Source organism: Peromyscus maniculatus, chromosome 1, assembly GCF_049852395.1.
Source record: "Peromyscus maniculatus bairdii isolate BWxNUB_F1_BW_parent chromosome 1, HU_Pman_BW_mat_3.1, whole genome shotgun sequence".
NCBI lineage: Eukaryota > Metazoa > Chordata > Mammalia > Rodentia > Cricetidae > Peromyscus > Peromyscus maniculatus.
The window spans coordinates 86,481,637-86,509,493 of NC_134852.1; the positions used below are offsets into that span (position 1 = coordinate 86,481,637).

General features: G+C 44.3%; 1 protein-coding gene across 4 annotated transcripts in view; it reads right to left on the minus strand.

Moving 5' to 3' along the window:
• The window catches only part of Sv2b (synaptic vesicle glycoprotein 2B), a 190,296-nt gene that overhangs the window by 26,436 nt on the left and 136,003 nt on the right, over positions 1 to 27,857 (minus strand). For 3 of the 4 annotated variants that reach the window (XM_076545192.1, XM_015996650.3, XM_006970049.4), the window contains exons 3-8: positions 17,944 to 18,124; positions 17,270 to 17,421; positions 9,892 to 10,025; positions 8,548 to 8,637; positions 2,629 to 2,739; positions 1,722 to 1,810 (exon numbers count right to left, since the gene is read on the minus strand). In XM_076545192.1, the coding sequence (XP_076401307.1) occupies positions 1,722 to 1,810; positions 2,629 to 2,739; positions 8,548 to 8,637; positions 9,892 to 10,025; positions 17,270 to 17,421; positions 17,944 to 18,124 (757 nt within the window). The remainder of the gene's footprint in view (positions 1 to 1,721; positions 1,811 to 2,628; positions 2,740 to 8,547; positions 8,638 to 9,891; positions 10,026 to 17,269; positions 17,422 to 17,943; positions 18,125 to 27,857) is intronic. The other variant, XM_076545196.1, reaches the window with a different exon arrangement.

Sequence of the window (27,857 nt, forward strand, 5' to 3'; positions counted from 1 at the left end):
GGCAAGATTTCCCTAATGTTCCAACATTTGGAGTGTATTACCTATTCAAGGAAATTAAATTCAACATAAATAAATATAAATAAAGCACACTTTTTAAATTGCTGGTTTGTTGAATCTTAGTGCTCACTGTATTTGGCTTCTGAAATGTTGGAACTAAATAATTTGAGAGTAGCAGAGTCAGGCTTCCTCTACCTTCAATAGATTTGAGTCTGGAAGGGCTGATTTCCATCCCTTCCATCCAGGTATAGAATGACATTAGATTTGCCCATATTCACCCCATAATCAAAGAGATCACTAGAGCCCTTTAGTGGGTAGCTGTTACAGCTTTGATCTTGAAGCACTGCCCCTAGTGAGGCAGCTGGTAACTGCCACACAAGCCTATGATTGCCCCTGGGGCATGGCCAAGACAGGAGCCCTTAAGAGCAGAGATGCGTATGTGCTGGCCCTCTTGGCTCCTCATGATCCTGGATACTGGATTGCATACCAAGTCAGAGTCCTCCAGAGAACCATGCTGGACTGCGCCTCACCTCTCCCAGATCCCGTAACCAACCTCTTCACTGGTTGAAAGCTACCCAGAAATAAACCTCCTTTTAACTACCAGATAAACTATGTGGAGTTGCCTTGTTAGATCCCTGCTTTAGAGCCCACTTGCTTTCCTGGGGTGAAGGGGTTGCTTGAGGGTCACAGGCAATAGAACAAAGCAATCTAACAGATCTAAGTTTACAGTCTTGCTAATTGAGCACTTGTGTACTGGATGCTCTTTGTGTGCACAGCTGAACAGCCTCTGAGTGCTGCACTTGCCTCCAGAGCCCATCTCGGAAGCAAGGTGATACTCTCTGAAGCTAGGAAGTGCCTGGGACACCAGCCTGCAATTTAAGGCCAGAGCCAGCTCTGGCTCATTTTTTGTTTTGTTTTGTTGCTTGCTTATTTGTTTTCTGTGTTGTGGGAAACAGTATGTCAGGAGCTGAAACTTTATTCAGACATCAGCCTTCAGGAAAATACAAGCATCTTCAGCTTGGGGGTAGATCCAAATGAGTAGAAAACGACAGGCCAGTCTCACTTCCTTAGCCAGCAACAGGAAAGGAGACTGCCATCTGGCTACTGGCACAAAAGGAAACGTAGGCTGGGGGCTTCTGAGAAAAGTGCCGTTGGTTTTCAAAGACAGAAGCTCAATAATTAACAATTACAGCTAACAGCAATCAGTTCACGATCAACACTCAGTACTTACTTCAATTCTGCTAACGGGGAATCTTTGGTGTTGGGGGGAGGAGGAGGAGAAGCAGAAGATGATGGTGATGGTGATGATATTGAGGTGATGCACATTACCATTAGCTTGATTATTTCACAAAGCTTATGTCCACTGGAGAATTCAGTTTACACCATAAACATACCCATGTCAGCTCTACCTCAGTGTGGATAGAAGAGAAAGCTGGAAAGAGCCAGCCTCTTCTTCCTTCAGACATTTGTTTTGTCCACGAGAAGCCTGTAGGCATTCCACAATCATAGCAAGACTAGCCTGAGGTTGGAACGCCTCCTCCTGCTGATGATTCTAAGGACTCTTGTTGGTGTAAGAGAGATTTCTGTTCACAGAAGCCACTAGATGGGGCTGTTCGTGACTTGTGGCCCAAAACATCCACTCTGATGCTAACTGCGCTAGGCCAAGTTATAATCCTCAATCTATAAGCCAGGCTGCAGAGGGACGGACATGAGATGGCACTTACCTTAACGCCATGGTGAACCAGACCACAGCCAGAATCAGGGTGTTCATTCTGTAGGGCCCCATCACACAGTACAGGGCATTATCCCAGACCTAAGACCCACACACCAAAGAAGGACAGTTAAAGGAAGGGACCGGTGACAGTGAGAGCACATTCCTCAGATTTGCTAATAAAGTGCCTAGGACATCACAGAGGAGGGGTAGCCCACCCTCTCCTAAAGGAAGGAGCCTTGTCTACATAACAAGGCAAGCCCATCCTTTCTTTCTGGCCAGCCTTGAACATCAACAGCCCTGGAATATCCCCTCTCCCCGGATGCCCCATCCCTGCCCTGAATATGGAATTCTGATAAATGTGATCAAAAGCACACCAAATTTGGGTTCCAAAGCATTCAGTAACCTGCAGCAATCAGTTCTACACCCCACCCCACTCCACCCCACCCCTGCCCCACGGCAGGGTGATACTTCAAATGTCTGTTGACCATAAAGCATGAACCCATTGAGTCTCAGTAGAAGTTGCCTGAAAGACCCCTGGAGAAATGGAATCACTGTTTACGATTCCTTCCCAAAGTCACTTAAAATCCCAGCGTCATTTATTTTTGTCACATCGTCCTTCCTGGGGATTACTTAAAGAGAAGTTGCTGGAGAGAAGGATGCTTGCTTAGATTATCAAAACCTTGGCCTTGAGAAAGAACAGCACGACAAAGACGCTACAGTTTAAAGCACTCATGTCTCTAGGCACAGGGCAAGTTTAGAGGTGGCCCTGCATGGCGCAGACACCTCCCTGGGGCTGCCTTCTCTCCATATGCTGCCTTAGTTTAAGGATGCTTGTGTTGTCCTGACTCTTCCCCCACTGAAATAACAGACTCCCATGGAGCCGGCCTCCCCTCCAAATACGTGTTCGTAGATCGTACCTGTTTGAAAATGGTCATGAACCTGACCAGCCAGCGCTGGTACCAAGTTCCAGTTGAACTCTGGATCTCAATGAATTCGTCCATTTGCTTGGGTGTTTTGATATGGGAAACCTGGAAAGCAAAGATGGATGTGGTTTTCTCAACACGATTTACCTTTATTATTTTTTTTCAATGTTTAATGTAATTGACTTTATTGAATTATCTAGCATCTAAAAAGTGTTTGACAATCCCCTGGCTATGATTTTTAATCAAGATTTGCATGGCAGCTCTCATGCTGCCGTGTGTGAGAATGAACCTTCCCACATGGATACATCTGACTGCAAGCAATATGAATTAGAATCTCTTCGGTACATCAAGCCATTGAGAAATATGTATTACGGGGACTGTAATATGTTGACTGACAAAAGATGATGTTGCCTTAAAATTCACGCTTGTATAACTCGTGGGTATAAACATCACAGAAGTTTAGAACACAGCCAGGCAACAGTGTGTGTGTGTGTGGGGGGGGGTGCTGCTACTTAATATGTTTTAAAAACACAACAGAATAAGGGTAATCATGGTTTCCATGACATCCCAGTTTTCTTGGTACAAATGAGTTTTGGAGTCAGGTAAAGTGGAATAGCTCTGTGTTGCCCTTGAGGGCTGTGAAAACATGGAAAGTCCTGTGGAAACAACCCTCACCCACCAAGACAGAGACTTTCAAGGAAACATGACCCTTAAACCGATCATTAAATTGCAGGTCTAATCAGTGCTAAGGAGACTCCTGACTGTGCAAACTCCTTTACTGGAGTTATCCAGGTCGACAATACAGACTTTCTCCACAAATTCATAGGACCAGAAGACGGGTAGGCTCAAAAAGCTCAAACACAGTTCTATTGGTCCTCTAAGCAAGCATTTGAATAGATACAACACAGGTCTGAGTTCTCCATCTCTTTCTTCTGCCAATGAACTGAGAATGTGAAGATTCCAAAGAGAAACTCAGATGGAGCTGGGTAACCTTCAGGATGGCCAGATGCCTGCTGAGGAATGTGCTCACAGCCACATCTGTGCTCTCTGGGCCTCCGGGCTGCACAGCCTTGGAAAATGCTCTTCTGTCTGGGGTTAGCCTGGGAAACTGGGCGAGTGTCACAGAAGTCTCTGCAGAAGGACTCGGCGGGAGTAGGTGGAGCAGGGCTTCAAATCATCTAACCCTACGGACATCACAGCACCCGCTACTGCCAAAGGGGGCCAAAGGAAAAGGGTGACACCAGATTAGAAAGCCCCTAATCAACCACACTCCAAATCACCGAAGTAGCCACTGGGGTGTAAATTTTCTTTGCTTTATTCCTTGGGGAAATAACACCCTGTTCCCAGGCTTTGGAGAGTGGGCGTGTTGATTTCAAGCACAACTGCTCTAATTTACCGTTAATTAGAACATTTTCTTTGGTTCCACGAAGAACAGCATATGGCCTGTGTTCCCGTTTACCCTGAGGAACACAAGTTCTTAGCAGAATGCTCCAAGTCCCGACCCTCCCAAGGTTTCTCTGCGGGGAAAGCTTCTGGCTGTGGGTGTCCAATCACGGGAGGGGGAGGCACATACCAGAGCTGCAAAACCTGCAGCTCATGGGTCAGACGAGAGGTGGACGTTCAGCCTAACAGGTTCAGAGATGATCTGCTCTTCTGCTTAGGCTGCTGAGCACATTAGGAGCGCTTTACTGAGGGGACACACAGGGACCAGCCGGTGGCTCTGTACTGAGGGGACACACAGGGACCAGCCGGTGGCTCTGTACTGAGGGGACACACAGGGACCAGCTGGTGGCTCTGTACTGAGGGGACACACAGGGACCAGCCGGTGGCTCTGTCTGGTGGGCTGAGTATGCACCCCTTACTGATGGCCACTGTCAGCCCAGCTGCCTGAGGTCAGTCAACTCTCTGTTCCTCCTTCCCTTCTTACTTCCTTTCCCTCCCCCTTCCCCTCATTTCCCCTTCCCCCACTTCCTTCCACCTTCTCTTCCCCCTCCCCTTTCTCCCTTCCTTCTCCTTCCCTTCCTTCCTCCTCTGCATCCTTTCTCCCCTCTTCCCATCTCTCTTTCTCCCCTTCTCTTCTTCCCTCCCTCTGCCCTTCTCTCCTCTTTCTTGGACTTCCCAGTTATCCACTGCAGCACAGCTCATGACCAACAAGGCAGTTTGGAACACTGAACTATAATCTTTTAGTTCCACTTTCCTATTAGGTAAAAAACACTAAAAGCAGATGTGAGGCCTTGGGTCTAGGCGTGGCATGCATGTTGGGGTGAGACACAATTCCAGCATCTGAGAGCCTTGCGCATTCCTCTCCATGGACTTTCTCCCTAGTGGGCTCCCATCCCTAACATAAAGAATGGCCCTGAAGTAAACGGCTTAGCGTGTACCTTTAGACTTTGGAGTGCTTGGTGGTTATCACCCCCAGACTTCCTAGAAAGAGCAGAGGAACTAGCTGAATGTCCTAACATCTCCCTAGGAAGACTTTCTCCTGAATTCCCACAACGGAATCCCAACCACCTCAGGAGTGGAGCTGCAGACTCACAAATCACTGTCTGTTCAGATAAAAGTCTAATTGTAATGTGCGGGAGCTTATCTCTTCGCCCTTTGTCAAGTGAGAATGTGGGATCGATTTTCTACAAAGGACAGCCGGTCTCACAAGCCAAGCCAGTTTTTCAGAAATATTCTTATAGAAGCCACCGTCCGGTTGCCCTGGGAGAGGCTTCTGTGTGAAAGGTGACCAAGTGTAACAGAGAATCCAGAGAGTATAGTCTCTGGGAATAAAGGATGCACACACACACACACACACACACACACACACACACACACACACACACGAACTTTCTATCACGACTCTTCTTAAGAGAGTCTGGAGTTATGATAAATCTTCCATGTGCTATATAGAGAGGAATCTCAGAGACACACTCACACTTGCATGCACCAGGGAAGTTTTCTTGTTTTGGAGCATTCGGAGCATGGTGGAGGCAGGCGGGCAGGGGGAGGGGAGAAGATCAATTCACAAAAGGAGGTAAAGAAGGGGAAGGGTTGGAAGAAAAGAAGGGCAAAGCCATGTCTTCTGATATAATTTCCATTATCGTCAACTTTTCAGTACGACCACTGAATTCACAAATGCTTGCCATAGGTAATGGGTGGCTGTCGGGATGATATGTGCCCCACACCAGGTGGATGTGGTCCAAAAGTCATTGCAACTGAGATGGATTCAGAGACTGGAAGCAGAGAGAGAGAGAGAGAGAGAGAGAGAGAGCCATGGAAACATCTCCAGGAAACACGAGGAGCTTGGACTTGCCCAGGCTGTGGAGCATGGCAGGGTAGAGGGCTTCGGGATGATGGATGATGGCAGTGGGTAGGGGGTCTTCCCTAACACCTGGCTGTTCCTGCAACTGTTGCCCAGCCATGCATCACAGTCCATCAGAGAGAGAGAGAGAGAGTGTGTGTGGCTAGAAGACCAGGAGGGCCATTGACCCTTAACATCTTCATTTGGAGTATGTGTGGTTTGTGCTTGGTAATAAATTTTAGTTATGAAAGTATTGGTCTCATAAAGCACAAGGGAAAGTGTCTAGGAGAAGAAACCGAAGTAATAGAAGGGGAAGAGAGAAGGGGAGGATGGGCGTGTCACTAATATATGCAATAGACATGTTTATAAATGTTTTAAATCAAAAGTAAAATCAAATGCTTATTGTTTGAAATATTTTAGGAGCATTAGAACTGGGCAAGCATGCCATTAAGCGGTTTTCTATAAAGAGTGTAATGAGCTCATTTATGCAAAATATATGTCATAACATTTTTCATGACTGTTAATATTTTGTAATACTCCAAGGCAGGCACTGTCTCCGGTGCTTTGTTTAATCTCTGTAGTAACTGGCTGCACAGACAGATTGTCTGCCTTCCCCATGAAGAAACCCATGTGCCACCACGTGATGCCGCCTGAGAATCCAGGGTTTTAGAAGCAGCACGTTCACAGGGAAATGGGAGTAGGGTGGGAGCTCATCCAGGAGGGCTTCTCGGAGGAAACAGATTTAAAGTGGGTCTAAAAAGACCTTTTAAGTGCAGGTGTGAAGAGCCGCCTGCAGCAAGCCTTGCTTGTGTTTGGCTACAAAGCATGGCAAGTAAGCGCACAGATCTCTCTGTAAGGGACATCTTCATGGAAATTACCACTTCCTGGTTGCTAAACCCAGGAACAGTCAGTGGTGATAGGGTGTAGAAAAATGGGCAGCTTGCTGCTTATAGTTTTGAAGAATAACGTGACTCTAACGAGATGTAATTTGAGAATTCATCTCAAGGTTAGATTTAGGTATTTAGAAATATATATGTGTATATGTATGTATGTAATAACAACTAACAAAAAAAAGAGGTCATGAATTTGAAAGCGAGCAAGGAAGAGTATATGAGAGGATTTGGAGGGAGGAAAGAGAATGGGGGAGGAATCTGATTGTAATATCATCTCAAAAAATGAAATAAACAATAAACAAATCGATGCCATCTGAGCCAGTAATTTTATTTCTACAGAACTTGAAAGGAAAGTAGCTACATGGATGAGAAGGTTCATCACAAAGGTATTTATAGAAACAAAGCAATAAAAGAGTTTAAATGAACCTCCGACATTAGGGACATGTTGAAAGCAGTGTTAATGTTCTGAGCACTGACATTCATGGAAACGATGGCATCATTCATTAAACTGATGGTGTAAGAGGCTAATGGGGAGGAACAGTGACTGTGAATGCTATGAGGCCACATACAAAATGCTGGTACCTGCTGCTAAATGCAATACACAAACCTTCCTGTGTACTTCTGTTCACAGGGATATAGGTAGTCTTCTTTTTCTAAATTCACTCATTTTCACTTTGTTGGGGTGGGGGCTGTCTTTTGCCTACAGCTGTGTCTATGTACCACATGCATGCCTGGTGCTCATAGAGGCCAAAAGAGGGGGGATCAAATCCCCTATAACTGAAGTTACAGTGAGCTATTGTGTGGGGGCTTGAAACCAAACTCCGGTCCTCTGCAAGAACAGCAACTGCAATTAACCACTGAGCCATCTCTCCAACGTCATAGTTATTTTTTTTTTCTTTCTTGATGGTTTGGCGAGTGTGTGCATGCGTGTGTGCGTGCATGCATGCATGCGTGCATGCGTGTGTGCATGTGTATGTGGGTGTGTGGGGGTGTGTGTGTATGACTGCATGCACACATGTGAACATCAGAGGATGACTCTCAGGAGTCAGTTCTCTCCTGCCACCTCGTGGGATCCCAGGATTGAACTCAAGTCATCAGACTGCATGCAAGCACCTCTACCCATGGAACCATTTTGTCCATCTTGCCAGCCCTAGTTAGCTTTTTTTCTATTATAATTTTCTAATAATATTACCTAAGGAAAAATCTAGAAAGACGGCCACCAAAGTGCAAAGACTAAGGCTGAGGAGATGCTGGTCAGTAGAGCTCTTGCCACACACACATGAGGACCTGAGTTTGATTCTCCAGACCCCACAGTAAGAAAGCTGGGTATGATGGAGTGTCCCTATAGTCCCAGTGCTAGGGAGGGGAAAAACAGGTAGATCCCTGACTTTTGCTGGTAATCTAGCCTAGCCGGCTTGTCGAAATCCAAGTAAAAAGTGAGAGACCCTGTCTAAAAACAAAGAAACAAATGAATATGCAAAGCAAGGTGTAGAGTGACTGAGGAAGACAGTCAAAGGTGATCTCTGGCCTCCATACATACCCACTCAGCCACACAAACATATGCCCCCCCACACCCATATACACATAAAATACCAAGAATAATTCTAGTGAAGGGATCTTCCAGGTATGGAAGTAATAAAAATATTAAGCAAATACTTTTCTTTCAACAAAGTTGATTGAACCACAGAACCACACAGTGGCAAAGCACCTTGTTGGTACAGTCTGGCCACTTACCGTGAACACCTTCTCGGGGGTCCCCTTAGCCCTCATGTTGGTGTCATGGACTTGCTTGAGAATCATCCAGGCTTCATCATGTTTGCCCATCTGGAAAGTCAAAGACAGAGACATGAATGTTCATGGCTGCAGATGCTTTCTTTTCATTGGAATGGAAGGCCTTATACCCCTAAACAGCATGCTGGGTCTGAAATATTGGACACGGACCCATTAGCCACAGGTGAGGACTATGGCAGCCCACAGCAAGTCCCCAGTCAGCATTGGAAGGACAACCAGGTTGTAAAGTCAAAGGGTAAGTGGCACATGTTATTATCACCCTGGATAATTACGGTCAGTGTGAAGTTGAGTGGATCATGGAGAAGGAGCCATGCTCCTCACTGATGAGACAAAGCAAAAACGTAATATATTATGTGTGAGGTCCTAAGTACTACCCCTACACTGGCCTTGCACTGCAGAATGGCCCTTTTCACAGAAAGCTGCTGCAGACGGGATTAGTAAACATTAGTTCATCTTGGAGTAGGATGGGTCCCCAACCCAGTATGACTGGAATCCTTGTGAAGAACAGGAAAGGCTCCTTGCCTGCAACTTTCAGAGGGAATCCAGCCCCGCTGGTACCTTCAGTTTATGCTTCTCATTTATGGAACTTTGAGACAACTTTGTTGACATTACTCTCTGGTGTTTTCATGGGGCATCCATAAAGAATGAGTAGATAAAGGATGTATCTTCCAATGACCTTGATTAAAAACTGCCTGTTGCATGTAACTACTAAGTGGGATGCTAGAGGGAACTCAACATGGGTCATCATTGCAAAAATCAATGAGAAGGCCAATCTGAGGACTGAGGCTGTATGAGACTGAGTGCTGTCCCTCAAAGCCAGCTCCCACTGTCTGAACACGGCAGGCACAAAAGACTCCAGAGTTGAAAACTACTAAGATCATTGGAAACTTTCTAGTGGGTAGAGGCCCTGCAGAGCCAAGAGTCATAGAGGCCCTGGGACAGTGACAAGATTTACCAAAGAGCTCAATGGGGCCACACAGGGGGGAAAAACTAGCATGTGAAAACATGAAGGATCTCTTATTCAGGACCTCTGTGAGGAGGAGGCACCAGGAGGCAACGTAGGAGTGTCCCTCAATACCCTCGCAGCCTGAGGGAGGGTCCCTGCTTATTTCACCGTGAGCTCCAACCCATGACCTGCCACCAGCACCAAGAGGAAGGGAGCCAGATTTAACGATAAGCAAGGCCATAAACAAGGGACAGTGTGCACGCAGCATGCAATGAGGAGAGAACACACAGCCAGGGACTGCGTGAAGGAGGTCAGGACTCCTGCAGCTGGTGAAGACTCACCTCCAGCAGGAACCTGGGGCTCTCTGGCATGAACTTCAGTGCCACCATGGACACCGTGCAGGGCAGGACACAGACGATGACAAACACTCTCCAGCTGTGGAAGTGGTAATTGGTCCCCATGCTGAAGCCCCAGCCTGAAAAGAAGCAGAGGGATTGTGGGCTAGGTTTCCCCGCTGTAGATGAAACTGAAGAACCAGCTCTCAAACTCAAGGATACTGAAGCCTTTTGGGAGACGCTGCCAAAAAATGCAAGACTCCCTGGCTGTCTGGGATGAGCTGGAAGTCTGCATTTTGACAAGCCCTGAGCCCTGGGCCTGCCTGATACTTACAGAGCCTTATATAAATATACAAATAGAAAAAGCAACATGCCCCTGTTGAAGAGAGAGAAAGAGAAAGGATTGTATGAGCCAGGAGGGGGTCAAGGTCATGACAGGGGAACCCACAGAGACAGCTGACTTGAGCTCGTGGGAGCTCATAGACTCTGGACGGACAGCTAGGGAGCCAGCTTGGGACTGACCTAGACCTTCTGCATGTGTATGACAATTATGTAGCTTGGTCTGTTTGTGGGGTTTCTAGAAGTTGGATCAGGACCTGTCTCTGGTGCTTGAACTGGCTTTTGGGAACCCATTCCCCATGCTGGGCTGCCTGGCCCAGCCTTGATGCAGGGGGAGGAGCTTGGTCCTGCCTCAACTTGATGTGCCATGCTTTATTGACTCCCATGGGAGGCCTGCCCCTTTATGAATGGAGATGGAGGAGGGGTGGGTGGGGAGGGGAGTAGAAGGGAGGTGGGGGAGGGAACAGGAGAAGAGAAGGGAGAGAAAACTGTAGTCAGCATGTGAAAAAAATTGATAATAATAAAAACAGAAAAGAAAGAAAAAAAGAAAATCAACATCCCATCAAACACGGGGACAAGCTTCTAATCTCAATATCTAGGTGGCTGAGACAGGAGGATTACTACAAGTCCAAGGCCAGCCTGGGCTACATGGTAAGACTTGATCTAGAAGAAACAGAAAGAATCAGTATCCATGTCTTATTTTTACCTTTCCCTTTTATTTTCCTTTGACAGGCACGCACCTCCATACCCGGCTTGTATGCTGTCAGATTCCTTTGGGTAGACATCTAGGAATGGTGTATAACTGAGTCATCGGAGAGCCCTATTTTGTTTTTGTTTTGGGGTGGGGGGAGGAAACTTTGTTGTGGTTCCCATAGTGGCTGTACTAGTTTACCCAAGCCAACTCCCCTCTTCTAAGGAACAGCAACACAACACGATGGGAAGAGCTTGGGCTTTGTAGTCACACAGGTCAGAGTTCAAACCCTGACCATCTCATTATCCTAATGAGTCTTCACAGCTACAGAATACAGGCAATGGTCCCCTGCAAGCTAGCTCTGCATGCCCATTCCTGGCAACCCATAATGACTCACCTGCTTCAAGACCAGCTTCAACGTTTTCAGAGGTAACTACGTGACATTTAGTGTGATCGTTGCTGGATAAAATGGATGGATTGCTTTTGAAAAGCAAAGACTGAGGTTACAATACTCCTGGGGGCTTATCTAAAAACAGCCCAATCAGTGTTTTTCTAGATAAAGCTTGAGAAATAAATACACCCACACCTAACATTTAGAAGATAGTAACTACTTGGATACAAATCTTCTTTAGTTTTAAAAGAACATTTTGGGGCTGGCTCACATGCTGGGAGGCTTACATCTTGAGTTTGCTACGACTCTCTGCCATGGTTCAACTTATTTCTAACAGTGGACGTCTAACCCACATCTGCTGTGCCTACAGACATTTCCTACTGGATGCACACCTGAACAGTGATAGCGAAGCAGGAGTCCAGGTGCTGAGATGTGGCCCCTTAAGCACATTTGACCACATCCTGAACACCCCACAGAGTGAGGGCACTCACACCTCATCCAGTATACTCCACAGAGCCTCCTTTTGCATAGCTTGGTCTCTCCTTGTCTCACTGGGGTTGGTTGGTTTGAATTTTAATTAAAAAACCTTTACTTCCTCCTGGGAGTAGCACTAGTCAGGGGAAGAGAAAACCATAGCAATATTTACACATCCTCTCTGCAAGTCCAAACACAGTTCTGGCATCATTAGAAGCAAAGTTGACGAAAACTTTTCAGGAGTCAAACTCAAATGGATGACCAGGAAAGAGGGACAGACGTTGGTATATTTATACAGTAGCCTGCATCAGAAAGATTTTTTCTTCATTATAATATGTGTGAAATATCTAGCATCCATTATTCCCTCATGCTCCCGTGGTTTTCTGGTGATTTCAGTCATTTGCATGCACTGCATTCATTAGGCACAGCTTTGGGGCCTTAAATTGAATAAAATTAAATGGTGAACTGCTTCCAAATATTTGGAACAATATTAATTCAGAGACAGGGATTGTTCTGCTGGCTGATCTTTCAGCTTGCCCTACTTTTCTGTGTCGGGATTTCACAAACATCTGGTGGGGTGGACTACAATGAGAGCCGGTCTTCCATCATATACCCATCTGATTTGAGTTTTCCCTGGGCTGTCCCTGTGAGTTCTTTAAAAAACAATGAAAGAAAATGACTCGGAGTTTTGTCATTTTCTCTCTCAGTGACTCGGTGGCCCAAATTCCTGGAGCTGAGACCCCCGTCATTCATTCCTACAAAAGCAGCTGAAGGTTACACAAGCCGTGCACATGCAAGCATCAGGCTCCTTGCTGGAGTCACGCTTGGCATCTGTTAGACGACTGATGTCTCAAACGTATTGAGAAACACCATCAAGTGTCTGTTCACTGCATCAGACATCTGGTCCCGGTAAAATGACCCGTAAAGTAAAGAATTGCTTTTGCTGTCTTCTGATTCTACCAACCCATGTTTCTAGAATGATTTTCCTCTAAGCCACTGCCTGCTTTGATGAAACCTCTACTTTTAAACTGGAGTATGAAAGTCACAGGCTTCATACAGGCATATGAATAAAGACGGTCCCTATCCCTTTGGGGTAAACTATTTAGCCACAAGCTCTGCTGTCGACTAGCAGTGACTAGACAGCAGCCATGTGGTCCCTCTACATGCCCTCTCATTTGGTCCCCACCTCAATTTTTTACTGAAGTCTTAAACACCAGACCTTTAATGGTACATGCCTATCATCCTAGCAGCTAGGCACAGAAGCAGGAGGATTGCCACAAGTTCAAGTCTAGCCGGGGCCACAAAATGAAATCCTGCCTTAAAAAAGAAACCAGGCATTTAGATGTGTGTGTGTGTGTGTGTGTGTGTGTGTGTGTGTGTGTGTGTGAAGATTTGCAAACTAGTGCAGGTTGTAATGATTACTGCAACCCACCTCTCCTCTTGCAGCATCCAGTCCTGCCCTTTCTCCCCCCCCCACCCCCCCACTGTGTGCCTGACATGTGACATGGGTAAGACGAACCACCCTGTAATTCCGTGGGTGAGGAGGGAAGTGCTTCTCACCCACCCAGGACCTGCGTCTTCCAGGGTATGGTGACTGGTTGATATGAGAGCAGGTCTCAAGCCGACCTAATCAGAGGAAGTCACGCCTCTCTGCTCGCTGTCTGAGTTGGGGACATGCTTCTTCTGCTCATGTCCTCTGTTATCAGATGGGTTAGAATGGCCACAACTAACTGATGGTCCCCAAACCCCTTTCTTCTATTTTCTTTTCCTTTCTTTTTTTGATCCTAAGTTGCTGGGTTGTTTTTTTTAAAAGAAAAACATTTTTATTCATTTTACATAGCAAAAATCCCACTCTTCCCTCCTCCTACCCCTCCAGCCTCCCCCTCCCTCCCGACCCCCCATTCCCTCCTACAAGAAGGTAAGGCCTCCCATGGGGAGGTACATTTAGTAGAAGCAGGTCCAAGCCTCTCCCCTTGCCTCAAGACTGTGCGAGGTGTCCCATCATAGAAGTGGGCTCCAAAAGGCCTGCTCATGCACCAGGGACGGGTTCTGATCCTACTGCCAGGGGGCCCCTTAAGCAGATCATGCTGCACAACTGTCTCACTATGCAGAGCTAGACTCCCGGCTGGCCTGTGTTTCCCAACACCCAGTAGCATGTTACACCACAGATATGGGGACAACAGAATGTGAGTGGAGGTGATACACTCCATTTCCCGACGTGGCCTTAGAAATCCTGCGCAGAACTGCCCATGTTCCTCAAGAAGAAGACTTGAGGAGCCACTTTTTACATCCCTGTGACAGAATAAGAGAGAAAGCTTTTATTCTGGTTCACAACTCAAGAACCATAATGCATCATGGCAGAGAAGGAATGATGGGGACAGTCGACAGCTGTGACAGCAGGAATGTAAGATGACTGGTCACATCAGCAACCCGGAAGCATAGAGCTCAAACCAGACCCTGGTCCAGGCTAGGAGCTTCTAGCCTGCCCCATGGACCTATGTCTACCAGCTAGACTCCATGTCCCAAAGGTTTACAACCTTACTAAACAGCACCACCGGCTGGAGACCAGCTGTTCAAACCATAGGAGTCCGTGAGGGACATTTAACACTGAAACCATAATGTGCTGCAAGTCATCTTTAAAGATCATGGAATTGCATGATGTGAGCCCCCAAACTGCTGATGGAGCAGAGCCATCTACACACCAGAAACATCAGCCTGACTTAGGAGGAAGCATCTTCTACTGTGCTAAACCACGGAAACTCGGGATCTTTGTTTCTCACAGTCATGCACCCACTACCACCCCCACTAACACAGCAGAGTCATCAAGACTGCAGCCGCTTCTCACGAAGTCGCGCATTGGCCTCCCTGAGCTCAGTGCACACGGCCGAGTCAGATTTAAAACAAGAAAATGGCACGTAGAGAAGAGCTTACAGCCAATGACCTGCTCTCCGTACTACTCTGCAGGATTTTAGAGCACTACAGAGCCTAGACTTTTCAATCAACATTTGGGGTGCCGGTTGGGGGGAAGCTTTCTAAGAATGCTGATGACATTACTAGAATACTCAAAAGACTTCATAAAATCTAAAACTGCTGTTTCTCCCCCCCCCCCCATTTAACTCTCAACAAAACTGGGAGTAAAGTTAATGTTGCCAGGTCTCTGCAGAGATTACAGTTTTGTTGTTGTTGTTTTTTTTTGTTTTTTTTTTGTTTGTTTTTTTACCTATTGGGGATAATAAAATTGTCCTGGCTGAACAAATGACCATGTACTGCTTCCCTTCTGTGGACAAACAAGAATGACATCAGGCATGAAAGTGGAGTGTTTCAGCATAGTGTCAGGATACAAACATCAATACACAACAGTCAGCAGCGTTACCACGTCCCAATAACCGGACGCAGAAAACAAACCCACACAGCTAGCTACAGCAACCTGATTTTTGGCAAATACATCAAAAGCGTACTTTGGTGGAAAGACAGCTTTTTAAACAAATTGGGCTTGGAAAACTCAATTTCCACAAGTTTCTACAAGAAACTGGATCCACACCTCTCAACCTGCACAAAAGTCAATTCAAAATGATCAAAGGCTTCAATGAGACACATAAACCTGCTAGAGGAAAACAGGTAAAATACTTGAGGATGTGGGCATCAGCAGGGAGTTCCTGAAAAGGACCCAACAATCCCAGGAGCTGACAAGTGAGTCATACAAAATTAAAGGGTTGGCACAACAAAAGGAAAAAAGCACTGAAGAGAAGAGACTGCCTGCAGAACACAAATCTCTTTTTTACTACACACCAGACAGCAGAGTCATATTAGAGTACATACAGAACCAAGCATCCGGTTAAGTAATCATCAACAAACCCAAATCATCCAGGTAACTAATGGGCTAATAAACTGAATGGATCATTCTTAAAAGAAGAACAAATGACCAATAAGTACCAGAAAACGTGTTCAACATCCTCAGCCACATATTAAAATCTCTTTGAGATTCAAGAAAAACAACAAGAACAAATTTTGACAATAGTGTAGGCAAAGAGGAACCTGCTTCACGGATGATGGGAATGTTACTTTGATTGCCTATTATAGAAATCAGTATTTACTTGCTTTAAAACAGCAACAGACCTACCATACAGCCCATCTCTCCCACTCCTGGATACATGCCCGAAGGACTCTAAGTAGGCACACCACAGATACACTCAGACATCTATGTTATTCTACAATATCCATAATAACCAGGAAATGGACCCAACCTACATGTCCATCAACAGATGGATGGAATGAAGGCAATGTGGAACGTATACACTATGGCAATTATGCATCCATAAAGAAAAAAATTGTGACATTTGCAGGGAAATTGGTGTAACTGTAAATCTCTGCATTAAGTGAAATAAACCAGAAAGACAAAGAACTCATACTTTCTGTTACACATACCCTGAAATATATACATACAAGAAACATTGTATGGAACAAAAAGGTTGTAGTCATATTTAGAAACACACACATGTAACAAAAATTAAAGAAAAAGAGGCCATGAATTTGAGAGACAGCAAGTGGGTACATGGAAAGGTTTGGAGGAAGAAAGAGAGGAAGAAATAATGTAATTGTGTTATAATATCAAGAATTCAAAATTAAAATAGAAAAGGAAAAAGGTGACTAGAGAAAAGAAAACGTGTGTGCATGTGTGTTTATATGTGTGTGCTTATATGTGTTTACATGTATATATGTATGTGCATGTATGTGTGTGCATGCATGTGTGCGTTTATATGTATGTGGATCATGAGAAAGGAGGAAGACCAAAGAGAGCCATGGAATGCATGTGATAAGGAACTAGGGGAAAGGAACCAGCCAACAGAAGGAAGAGGGTCAAGGGGAGGGGAATTCACAAGACAAGTAAAAATAACACCTAAGTGTGAAGATGCCAGAATGAAACCCATTGTTCTGTATGCTACTCAAAATTTGAAAAGAAAGAAAAAATGGAAAGTGTGTAAGAAGTGGGCTGCACCTAGAGGAACATCAGGCTTCCAGCCCTATCCTATCTCTGGAGTGTCACCTTGGGTAAGCCAGCCATTTCTCTCAACTTTTGTGACATTTCTCATCTGTAAAATGGGACTCCCAAAGCCTGACTCGCTGAAGTGAAGAGGGTTAGAGAAAATTAAGGTCGTGTGCGTAGAAAACTGAATCTCCCAAGTGGCCTTCTAACCTTCCCAGATACATACATGAGAACACACTCCAAGACATAAGTAAAAGAATTTAAAAGAGAGGGATAGAAGAGGGTGGGGGAGGAGAAAGAGTGAAAAAAGGAGAGGGGAAGGGATGACATTGTTTCTAAATTGAAATTAACAATTTGTCTTCAACATTTTAAATTCTTCTTTTTTAAAAAAAAATCACATGCAGAAACTGTACAAGATAGAGAATAAGGTTGAGGTCAGGTATTTATCTGATGCAGTTGCCATAGAAACAGAGAACTTGGAAGCTATCTTAAGTCAGTGGCTCACCGTAGTGTGGAATGATGCTCCAGGCCATGGCAGATGCATAGATGCCCCCAGTCATCCAGAAGATGCCCAGCCAGCTAAGGTGTTCACCTCGTTTCTCCCGTGATAAGAACTCGGAAAAGTAGGTAAAAACAATTGGCAGGGAGCCCCCAATACTGAAGAAAGAAAACACCAGAAAGAGGCCATCAAGTAATAAATATACTAACAAAAGGTCACAACAGAAACCAAATTGCCTTCTACTGCACATTTAGACTCTGGTGAAAAGCCCATTAATTTAGAAGACCAGCAATGACCAGGCTTCCCCTACATTTGGAAAGCAATCTTGGGTTGTTTGGCATTTTTAAAAGTTATTGTATTAATTAATTTACTTATTTGTTTGTTTGTTTGTTTATCATGTGCATACATGCACACACAAGACATGGTATGATACATAGGGGTTGGATGACAACTTGTGGGAGTTGATTCTCTGCTTCCACCATGTACATTCTAGGCATTAAACTCAGGTCATCAGACTTGGTGGCGGGCACTTTCACCCACTGAGCCCTCTTGTCTGCCCTTAACTTTAATGTCGTATCTTTAAAAATCAAACAAAAACATTTAATCCGAGTGCTCCGTGAGCTATCACATGTGCCTAGAGGCCAGAGGAGAGGGACTTGTGGCAGAGAGCCGGTGCATACCCTATGCCTGAGATGAGTCTGCAGAAGAGGAAGGCTCCATATCCCTGCACAAAGGAGGAGAGGGAGGCGAAGGAGGCGTTGATGGCCAAGGACATGCTCAGGACTCTCTTCCTGCCCAGCTTATCGGCCAGACCCCCCAGGATGAAGGCTCCTGCCATCATTCCCAGGTAGACTATCAGCCCTGTGAAGAAGAAAAAGACAGGGGGTAAAGAGAGAAGAGAGGACTTTAGAGAGCAACCTCAGGCTCTGTAATAAAATAATTCATGAATTTGAGAGACCAGCCTGGTGCTGGTTGTGAGCATCGGTCACCCGATGTTCAATTTGCTCGTCTTAGAAATCCCATGTCAACCACATTTTTTAATGGGGGATGGAACATGATTCCCCATGGCACATCAGCAACTCTCCAAAGGGGATTTTCTACGCATGCTACTATTGTAACAAAACAATAAGCTTATGTACACATGTGTACGTATCAAGACAGACTGACCAAAATTTAGGATTATCATACCATTCTAAAGGCTTCTATTTTAGCCTCACAATCCATAGATGAGAAAACACTGCAATTTCACCTTTAAACAAGAAAATTGTACTTTAAAGGCCCTCACATGAGATGTGAGGTTTAAAGAGAGACTTTCCAGGGTAAATTGTATGGGAAACGTGGCAAAGGAAAAAAAATAATGTAATGTAAAACAGCAATTGGCAATAGCATCAACTGACTGACATACACCCATGAGCAACATTTTTCAAGCTCAGTGTTTGAACTTCTTTAGAGAAATACAGTTATATAACTGATGACAATGTGTGGTGAGTCCCATTTCACTCCTCTGCATGTGGGTATCTCTTGTTCACCCACACTGTTTATTCACCACACTGTCCTGCCCTTGTACCATTTTATTGGCATCTTTCCCAAAGAACAATCCACCATGGCGCTGAAGAGATGTCTCAGTGAATAAAAGCACTGACTGCTCTTCCAGAGGACCTGGGTTCAATTCCCAGCACCCACACGGTAGCTTAAAACCATCTGTAACTCCAGTTCCAGGGGACCCAATACCCTCTTCTGACCTTCTCAGGTACCAGGACCAGGCACACATGTAATGCAGGCAAAACACCTATTCACATTAAGTAAATTTAAATATATACATTTAAAAGACCAATCAACCATAATTTTTGGGGGTTTGTTTGTTTTTGTTTGTTTGTTTGTTTTGGTTTTTCGCGACAGGGTTTCTCTGTGTAGCTTTGTGCCTTTCCTGGAACTCACTTGGTAGCCCAGGCTGGCCTCGAACTCACAGAAATCCACCTGCCTCTGCCTCCCGAGTGCTAGGATTAAAGCCATGCGCCACCACCGCCCGGCAAATTTTTGTTTTTATTGCTAGGTTATGATTCTCTTCCGTCGGTTCTTTATTTCTGTGCCAGTACCATTCTGCTTCAATCTTTATAGTTTTGAAACATAAATGAAGTAGGGGTAGTGTGATATCACCGACTTTGTTCTTTTATCTCAAGATGTCTTTGGCTATTCAGTGTCTTGTGTTCCATACAAACTTTACACTTTTTTCTTAACACTGAGAAAAAATGCCGCTGGAATTTTGATAAGGATTGCGTTGTAGATCGTATGAGGATTTTAACAGTGTCAGCTTTTTCAATCTGTGAACAAGAGATACCTTCCCACTTACTGGTGTCATCTACAACATCTCCTTCAGTGTTTCAGAGCTTAGTGTATGGCTCCTCTCTGACCTTGCTTAAATGTATTCTGAAGTATTTGTTGGTGCTACTGTAAATGGCATTGATTTGAATTTCTTTTTTTTTTTTCAGATACCTCATTTTTCACAAATAGAAAGACTACTGATTTTTGCATATGGATTCCCCATACTTAACTGAATTTGTTCATTAGTTATAACAAGTTGCTTTTATGGTGTTTAGGGTTGTTTTATTTTTTGTTTGTTTGTTTGGATGTTTTATTTTGTTGTTTTTGCTATAGGGTTATTCCATCAGCAAACAGATGCTTTCGTTTCTTCCTTCCTAATTTAGATGGCGCTCATTTAGTGTTCTTGCCTGAATGCTCTGACTACAACATTCCAGTACTAAGCGACAGGAGTAGAGAGCATCCTGACCTATTTCCTGGTAACCCTAGGAAGTTTTCACTATTAAGCATGATACTGCCTCTGGGCTCTTCACTCACAACTTTTAATACGGTGATGTGCCTTCCCTCTTCACCTGATTTGCTGTAAATTTTTAATCGTTGTACTGGATAGCTTTGTGTCGGCTTGACACATCTGTAGTCATCTGAGAGAAGGAAATCCCCATTCAGAAAACGCCTCCTTAAGATCAGGCTGTGAGCTTACAACCCTGCTTTAATAAATATTTAATAAATATTAATTTTTCAATAAAATTAAAAATTTAATAAATGTTAAATATATATTTAGTTAGTGGTTGATGTGGGAAGGTCCAGATCACTGTGGATGGTGTTACCCTGGGCTGGTGGTCCTGGGTTCTATAAGAAAGCAAGCTGATCAAGCCATGAGGAGCAAGCCAGTCAGCAGCACTCCTCCATGGCCTCTGCATCATCTCCTGCCTCCAGGTACACACCCTGTTTGAGTTCCTGTCCTGACTTCCTTCAGTGACGGACTATGGTTGTGGAAGCATTAGCCACATCCACTCTTTCCTCTTCAAGTGGCTTTTGGTCATAGTGTTTCATCATATCCATAGAAACCCTAAGTAAAACACATATATTGAACTGTCTTTGCATCGCAAGGAAAAAAAAAACTCTGCTTGATCATATTGTATTTATCTTCCAAATTTGCTGTCATATTGATTTGGGAATATTTTGTTGAGAATGTTTCTATCAAGGCTTATCAGGGACATTGGCCTGATAATCTTTCCTTGAGTTTTCTTTGGCTGTAGCAGGCCCTCAGACTTTAGCACAGTTGTCTCCATGATAGAAACACCATTCAGGCCTTGTGGCCTGGCACAGAGGCAGCAGTGGTTGCCAAAACAGGAAAAAAGGCTCAGCCGATGTTGTCAGGATGGAGCCGGGAAGCTCCCTAACTGTACCAACCTTGCTTTTTTAGGTTTTGTAGTTTTGCCTCTTTCTAACTTTTCTTGCGGGCTGAAGTGTATGAACCAGGATGTGGGTTTTGTGCAAAAAAAACATCAAAAGCTGAAGGCTCGGGGCTGCATGATTTGGGCAAGTTCCTGCATGCAGCTGCTAGTCAGCAAATAAAGAGTTTTCTTTCAGCTTTGAGAGAGTCTGTGCAGTGGTCGCTGGGGGGTTACCTCATAGCATGACTTTGGTACCATAGTGATGCTGGCTTCTTAAAAGTGAGTTTCGAGATGCTTAAAATTTGGGGAAAGGGTTTAAGAAAGATTGCCATTAGTTCTTCAGCTATTTGGTAGGACTCATTGGTGAAGACATCAAACCGTAGTTTCTATTGTATTGACAAGCACTTGATTACTGATTCATTCTCTACTGATGTTTAGTCTCTTCAGATTTCCTGTTTCTTGTGATTTGGTCTTAGCAGTATGTTTCTATGGGTTTATCTATTCTCGGTTATCTAATTTGTTGGCACACACTTGTTCACAGTGGTCTGTTATTACCTTTTATATTTCTGTAGTGTCAGCTGTAATGTTTCCTCTTCTATTTCTTTTTGTGAGTCTCCTGTCTTTTTCCTTAGGTCAGCTAAAAGTTTATCAGTTTTGCCTATCTTTGAAAAAATGAGCCTGCAGCTATTACACGTTACTGCTCCTTGTAGACAAATATTGGCTAGATATCTTGTCTCTCTTTTAGTCCATTCTTCTTCATTACTCACCTCCAGGATGACCTGCTAAGTGGGGAATAGTTCCTTCATTCCAAGGAGATAAACAATAAAATATATGATCATCACCAAGTGAGAAAATGTATGAGTCAAGTATTATTAAAACATGGAAAAGGAATTTCACTCCGTGTGGGAAGGCTTATAAGAGAGAAATACTCTGCTCTTCTTGAAGTGGGCATTAAAGACTGTGCCTGGGGCTGGGAAAATGGCTCAGTGAGTAAAATGTTTTTCATACAAGCATAAAGATCTGATTTCACATATCCAAAACCAACATGAAAGTGTATGTTTGTAATCCCAGATGGGAAACAGATTCAGAATTCTAGAAGCTCATGGGCCAGCTAGCCTGCCATGGGCAGTAGAAAACAGCAAAACAGCCTTGTATCAAACAAGGTGGAAGTCCAGTTTGTCCTCTGATCTCCATATACACAGCATAGTATGAACATGTGTGCGTACACATGCCTGCACTCATATACTTGAATGCACACACATGTACGCCCCCACACGTCATAATCATACACACACAAGACAACGTCCAGTGACACATGCAAATCCAGGAAGGCGAAAAGAAACTCTGGTATGCCTGGGCAACCACTGGCTTGTAGCTGAGTGTGAATGGAGTATAGTTAATGTGCTAAAGTGTAGGACATCATCATAAAGAGCTCTGTGTCTGTGTGCGTGACAGAGGAGGGAACCTGAGTTCCTACATCTCTAAGAAGCTCTCAGGTGAGGCCGGCCCTAATGGTCCAGAAACAAGACTTTGAATAGCAAAAGGATTGGCCTCCTTTAATAACAGTGAGAACACTGGCCTCAGAACCCAGGGATTTCATTTACCAAGTGTATGGTTTTGAAGAAAAAGCTCTTGCCTTCTTGCGTGGGAGGGGCCTTAGCTGCCTCATTCACAAACTGTTTGATGAACTCTCAGCCATCTTCCAACACTTAAAAAAAAAGAGATACAAATCATGAAAGCTGAGGCTCTGTAGACTTCTCACTTAGAAGCTCTCCAGGTTAAAAACAAGCCTCATGAGATGCCTTAGAAGGAAAGGATGCTTACACCAAGCCGAACAACTTGAAGTCAAGCTCCATGACTCACAAGGTGGAAGGAGAGAGCTGAATTACCCAAGGTGGCATCTGATGTCCATAGGCATGCCATGGCAACACATACAGACACACACACACACACACACACACACACTAAAAAATAAATTTAAAAATGTATAAAAATTAAACATAAGTCTAAACACAGATGTCTAATTAAACTAAGGAGGACCACACAAGGCAGGCTTTTAACCGGAAGCGGCTTCCAGGTTCCACATTTGATATCCCATAAGTGAAAACTGTGCCAGGCATTAAGCTCTTGTCTCCCGGCTCCAAAGCTATTCTGGATCTTACTTGCTACTGCTTAATTCTAAGTCCTCCTACAGAGGATGATAGACAGCGACTTGAAGAGAAGAGGGAGGTCCTCGTCATTCCATCCTGTTGAGCCCCTGATGGTTTGATCACTGTCACTCTGACAGCAGCAATGCCTCCAGGGTAGCAGCGGAATCCAATTAGCAGAAGCCCCACTGTGCCCCCATCTTCCCCTCTCACACCAGGGTGAGCCATCCGGGGGGACCCTTCTTCTGAGACACAGCTCCAGGGTAGCCCTCCTCTGATCTGTTTAATTATAACAGTTCCGGTACCTTCTCTCCATGTCTGCAGTCCCACAGGTGCTAGCTACAGCCTCCTCTTACCACCGAAGCCATGCTTTAAAAAAAAAAAAAAAAAAAAAAAAAAAACATTTCACTTACCCACTTAGTAATCTTTTACATCCAAGTCTGTCTTTTCAGACAGCTGGTGTGACATTGGTGTCCTTGCTATTCCCTGACTGATCTGCACTCACCAGGAAATGGGCAAATCTTAGAAATTAGATGTTAAATTTCACACACACACACACACACTCACATACGCATACCATTTTATCAGATAAAGGTTTAGCTCCAAGAAGCTCATGCCTTTCCCAGACACTTGATGCTGGCTGGGGGTCTGTGATCACTGCATCCCTGGTTTGCCTGGTGCTTTCACCTGCAAACCTCCCTGTCCAAGCCAAGGGCGGCACCAGAAAGAGCAAGCTGAGCTTCTGAATTGAGGGTGGAGGAGGAGGAGTGGAAGAAAAACGAGCCTATCCTCCAGGGAAGAGAAATGTGAAATTAACGACGCCTCTGAAATGACAGTGCTACTAAACTCATTTAGAACCTGTCTTTAGCTGGAGAAATTAAGATAATAAATTTGGAAAATTAGAGCACAGTGGAGTTATCAAAAATTATTTTATCTCGAAGCAGATGAGAGACTCCTTAGAAGGATGGAAACTCTCATCCTTCAATTCCATTCCACAGGCTGCTGGAGATCAGGGAACCGTCCCCCAGCACACCGAGTCTTTCTAAGGAAATTACAAATTGCGGTTACTACATGAAGAGTGGAGCTGATAATGTCAATGAGGGTGGATATGGCCAGGAGGGCACAGCTTTCAGCTGGTGAGAACACATCAAAGACCTGGAATGCCCCTGCAGCGTGGAGAAGAAAGCAGTCTTCAGTGACAGCCACGGCGGAGGGAACAGAGACGTTGTCACACTGTGCACAATTACCAGCAACACAGCCGTGGCTAACCCAGATACATCTTTAGAGACTTCAGCCAGTGGTCTTCGTGCAGAGCTGTTAGGGCTACACAGGAGATGAGATGGAAAGGGAGCGGGGGCCCAGCGTGGAAGCAGTAAGTCCCTGTCGTCATTAGCGGTGCAGCCGGGTGTGGGCTACCGTCTTAGGAAGCCAGGGCTCAGGGAAAGGAGGGTGAAATGATGGCATTTTCAAACCAAGCCAACTATCTATGAGAGGAATCACAAAGGAGGCTAGAGAGTTCCAGTGGGTACTTATTTATAGAAGTTTGCCCTTTAAATAGACTTCCCTCCCTCCAGACCCGGAGAAGGAGCCATGTTCCGATATAAAGCTTCCCGTGATGAAAATGCTTTTCAGTTTTCTCTAACAAAACTTAAATGGGAAAACTTTTTCCCCAACCCAACTTTCACATTTCTTAAGTTCCCATTATAAATGTCATTCTGTTAGAGAGATATCCCTGGTGTGCTAAATCCACCTCACCAAATTTTTCCGCCAAGGGCCAGAAAGTACGTCGTTTACTTGCAGGCGATTCCTTCCCAGACCTCCCCGAGTCTTTGCTCTATCGCTTGCACTGCCTCCTTCTCCTCCTTTTTAATCTGTATTTTATATGAAAATACACTTAGATAGAAGGGATGTGTTCCGGTGTTCTAGAGCATGGGAGGGTGCCAATAGTTCACAGGGACTTTCTGTTCATTTTATAAAGACTGAAAAGATCTGCACGTGGTGGCGCACATCTTTAGTCTCAGCACTCAGGAAGCAGAGGCAGGCAGATGTCTGAGTTCAAGGCCAGTCTAGACTACCGGGCAAGTTCCAAGTCAGCCAGGCCTATACAATGAGACCTGCTTCAGAGAGAGAGATAGAGGATGAAAAGAGAGGATAAGAATGCTAATTATCGGGAGTTGATAATTTTATATCACATACATATCTCAAATTAGCACACTGTTCCCCATAAATATGTGTAATTATTGTACACCAATGAAACTTTTCAATAAATATGTACATCCCTTTAAGCAGCACAAGTAGAAATAGGTGACCGGACTTTGGGACATAGTTTGCTGACCTCTGTCCCAAACAAACATGGTCACCCTGCTCACCTTCCACACTTCTCTATTTGTTATTAGACATCCTCACATCCAGGGCTTGTTGAACTCCTTTGACTGTCGACTCCTGCAGGAGTTCTGTCAATTCTGCCAATTCTCCACTGTGAGTCACACACTTAGCACAGAGCAGGCACATAGTAGGTGCTCCATTAACAGGAAAGTGCCATTCAGGCCATAGATTTTCAATCCCCAGTACCGAGGGCTATGGTGATCCAGCCCCTCAATAGCCTTCTCCCAGAGTCCCAGAAGAGACTCTACCGGTGGCGAATAAATCTGAGGGATCAGTTCTCCCTCTACACAGCTTCTATTCTGTTCTCATGCCTACCTTCTTTCTGCCTGATTTCTCTCGACATTTATCTGCTGTCCCCTCTAAGTTCTATCTTAATTATTTCACCTTAGTTCTGCCCCATCTTGGTCTTTCTCATCTCATTCTTACCCATCTTGTTCTTCCCCATCTGGCTCCTCCTCGTCTTCCATCTCATTCTCCTAGTTCTCCATCTAGTTCTCCAGTCAAAATCCTCTCCCCATCTCTGAGGTTTAGAGTTATATATTCATGCAATAGCAGTGCTCTAGCTAAAGCAAGGTCACCAGGTTTGAATTCTTTCAGGGTCATAAAGGCAGGCAAGAGTTTTCCTCAGGCAGTGACCGTCAGGCTTTCTTTCACAACCCAAAAGGGGAGTGGTAAAGGAGGAGGTCAACTAAGAGCTAAAATCGGTTAATATATCAGAAAAAGGGAATTTATCTGCTCAAACTACATTCCTAGAGGTGGTTAGTAAATGTTAAGAGTCTATAATGTTAACATAAATACTACTAAGGCTGTATAAGAAAGGAGGGTCTGAGCTTAATTTACCTTAATTCAGGAGATCGTTTGGCCTTGGATATTTGATAGGTATTTCAGATAAAATACACTGTTATGAGTTCTTGGAAGCATACATAGCATACAAGAAAATCATTGTAGCTATATATATATATATATATATATATATATATCACCAAGACTTCTTAAGCCATGGCTTGGCCTTCAGAAAAGTTCTTGACCTTTCCAAGTAATAGCTTCTGTCATAGTAGCTGAATTCCATTACATTTTCCTATGGCTTGCAGCACCCCAGTACTACCACAGAAAAGGAAGTCATTAATATTTGTTTAATAAATAAATAACGCAATATAAAAATGATTCATATTCGCCATGGGACAACATGAACAATACCCCCATAATGTATATATAAACATAATTCATATTCACCGTGGGAAAACATGAACAGTGTCCCCAAAGTGTACAAAAGATAAAGAAATAACTATCCATCATAGTTTCTGTCTAACATAGACAATTGTTAGCATGTTGGATTCTTCTATCTGTAGGTATAATATTTCATGCTGTAGTTACAGAGTCAAAGTCACTTCAGCACTGGAAGCCCCGGAGTCTCTTTTTTCCACTTCATACATAACCTAGGAAAAGACATCTTGGTGCACATGTCCTTGTTTGCATGGCTAGTTGTTTGCTAGAATAGGTCCTAAGGAACAGACTCATGGGCTACAGGGGATCAGTAAGTCTGTGGTTATCAGCATGGAAGACCAAATTGCTTTCCAGAGACTAGGTATGTAGCAAAACCTCCTCTCCAGCTAGATGATTTTCTTCCCACACACAGGGTATGTCTTCTAAGCAGGAGCAGCAATGTGATTTAAAAAAAAATGTATAATCAGATTGTATTTCCTTAGAGTGATGTGGGGAGAAAAAAAGAGGACTTTACATGGATGATCATATAATTTAGTAATTAACCCAGGATGAAGAAGCAATTCCTAGCTTTTGTTTCTTGCCAAAATACATAGAAATTAAATGTACTAATTATACTGGGATAATTTTCCTACAAGTACTCTGAACTCCCTTTCCCTGCAACCACTCCAAATATTTATTTCACTCTATGTACACACTTTGTGGAGAGAAAATTCAGCACCCACTGGGCTCAATGATAAAGTGCCTGCAGAGCATAGGCCAGACTGAATTTGATTCTGAGCAGCATAGTCCCACATTAAAAAAAAAAAAATCAACCTCTGTCAACTAAATTATCTCCATTCCACCCACCATTCACAACAGATAATTCCTGACAGTGTTTTCCATTTTTTATTATGTGTGTGTGTGTGTGTGTCTGTCTGTCTGTCTGTCTGTGTCTGTGTCTCTCTGTCTCTCTGAGACAGGATTTATTTGTGTAGCCTTGGCTGTCCTGGAACTCACTCTGTAGACCAGGCTGGCCTCAAAATCATAGAGCTCTGCCTGCCTCTGCCTCTTGAGTACTGGGATCAAAGGTGAGCCACCACCACTCTCCCTGAAATGTACTCTCTTAAAGGAGGATATCCTCTT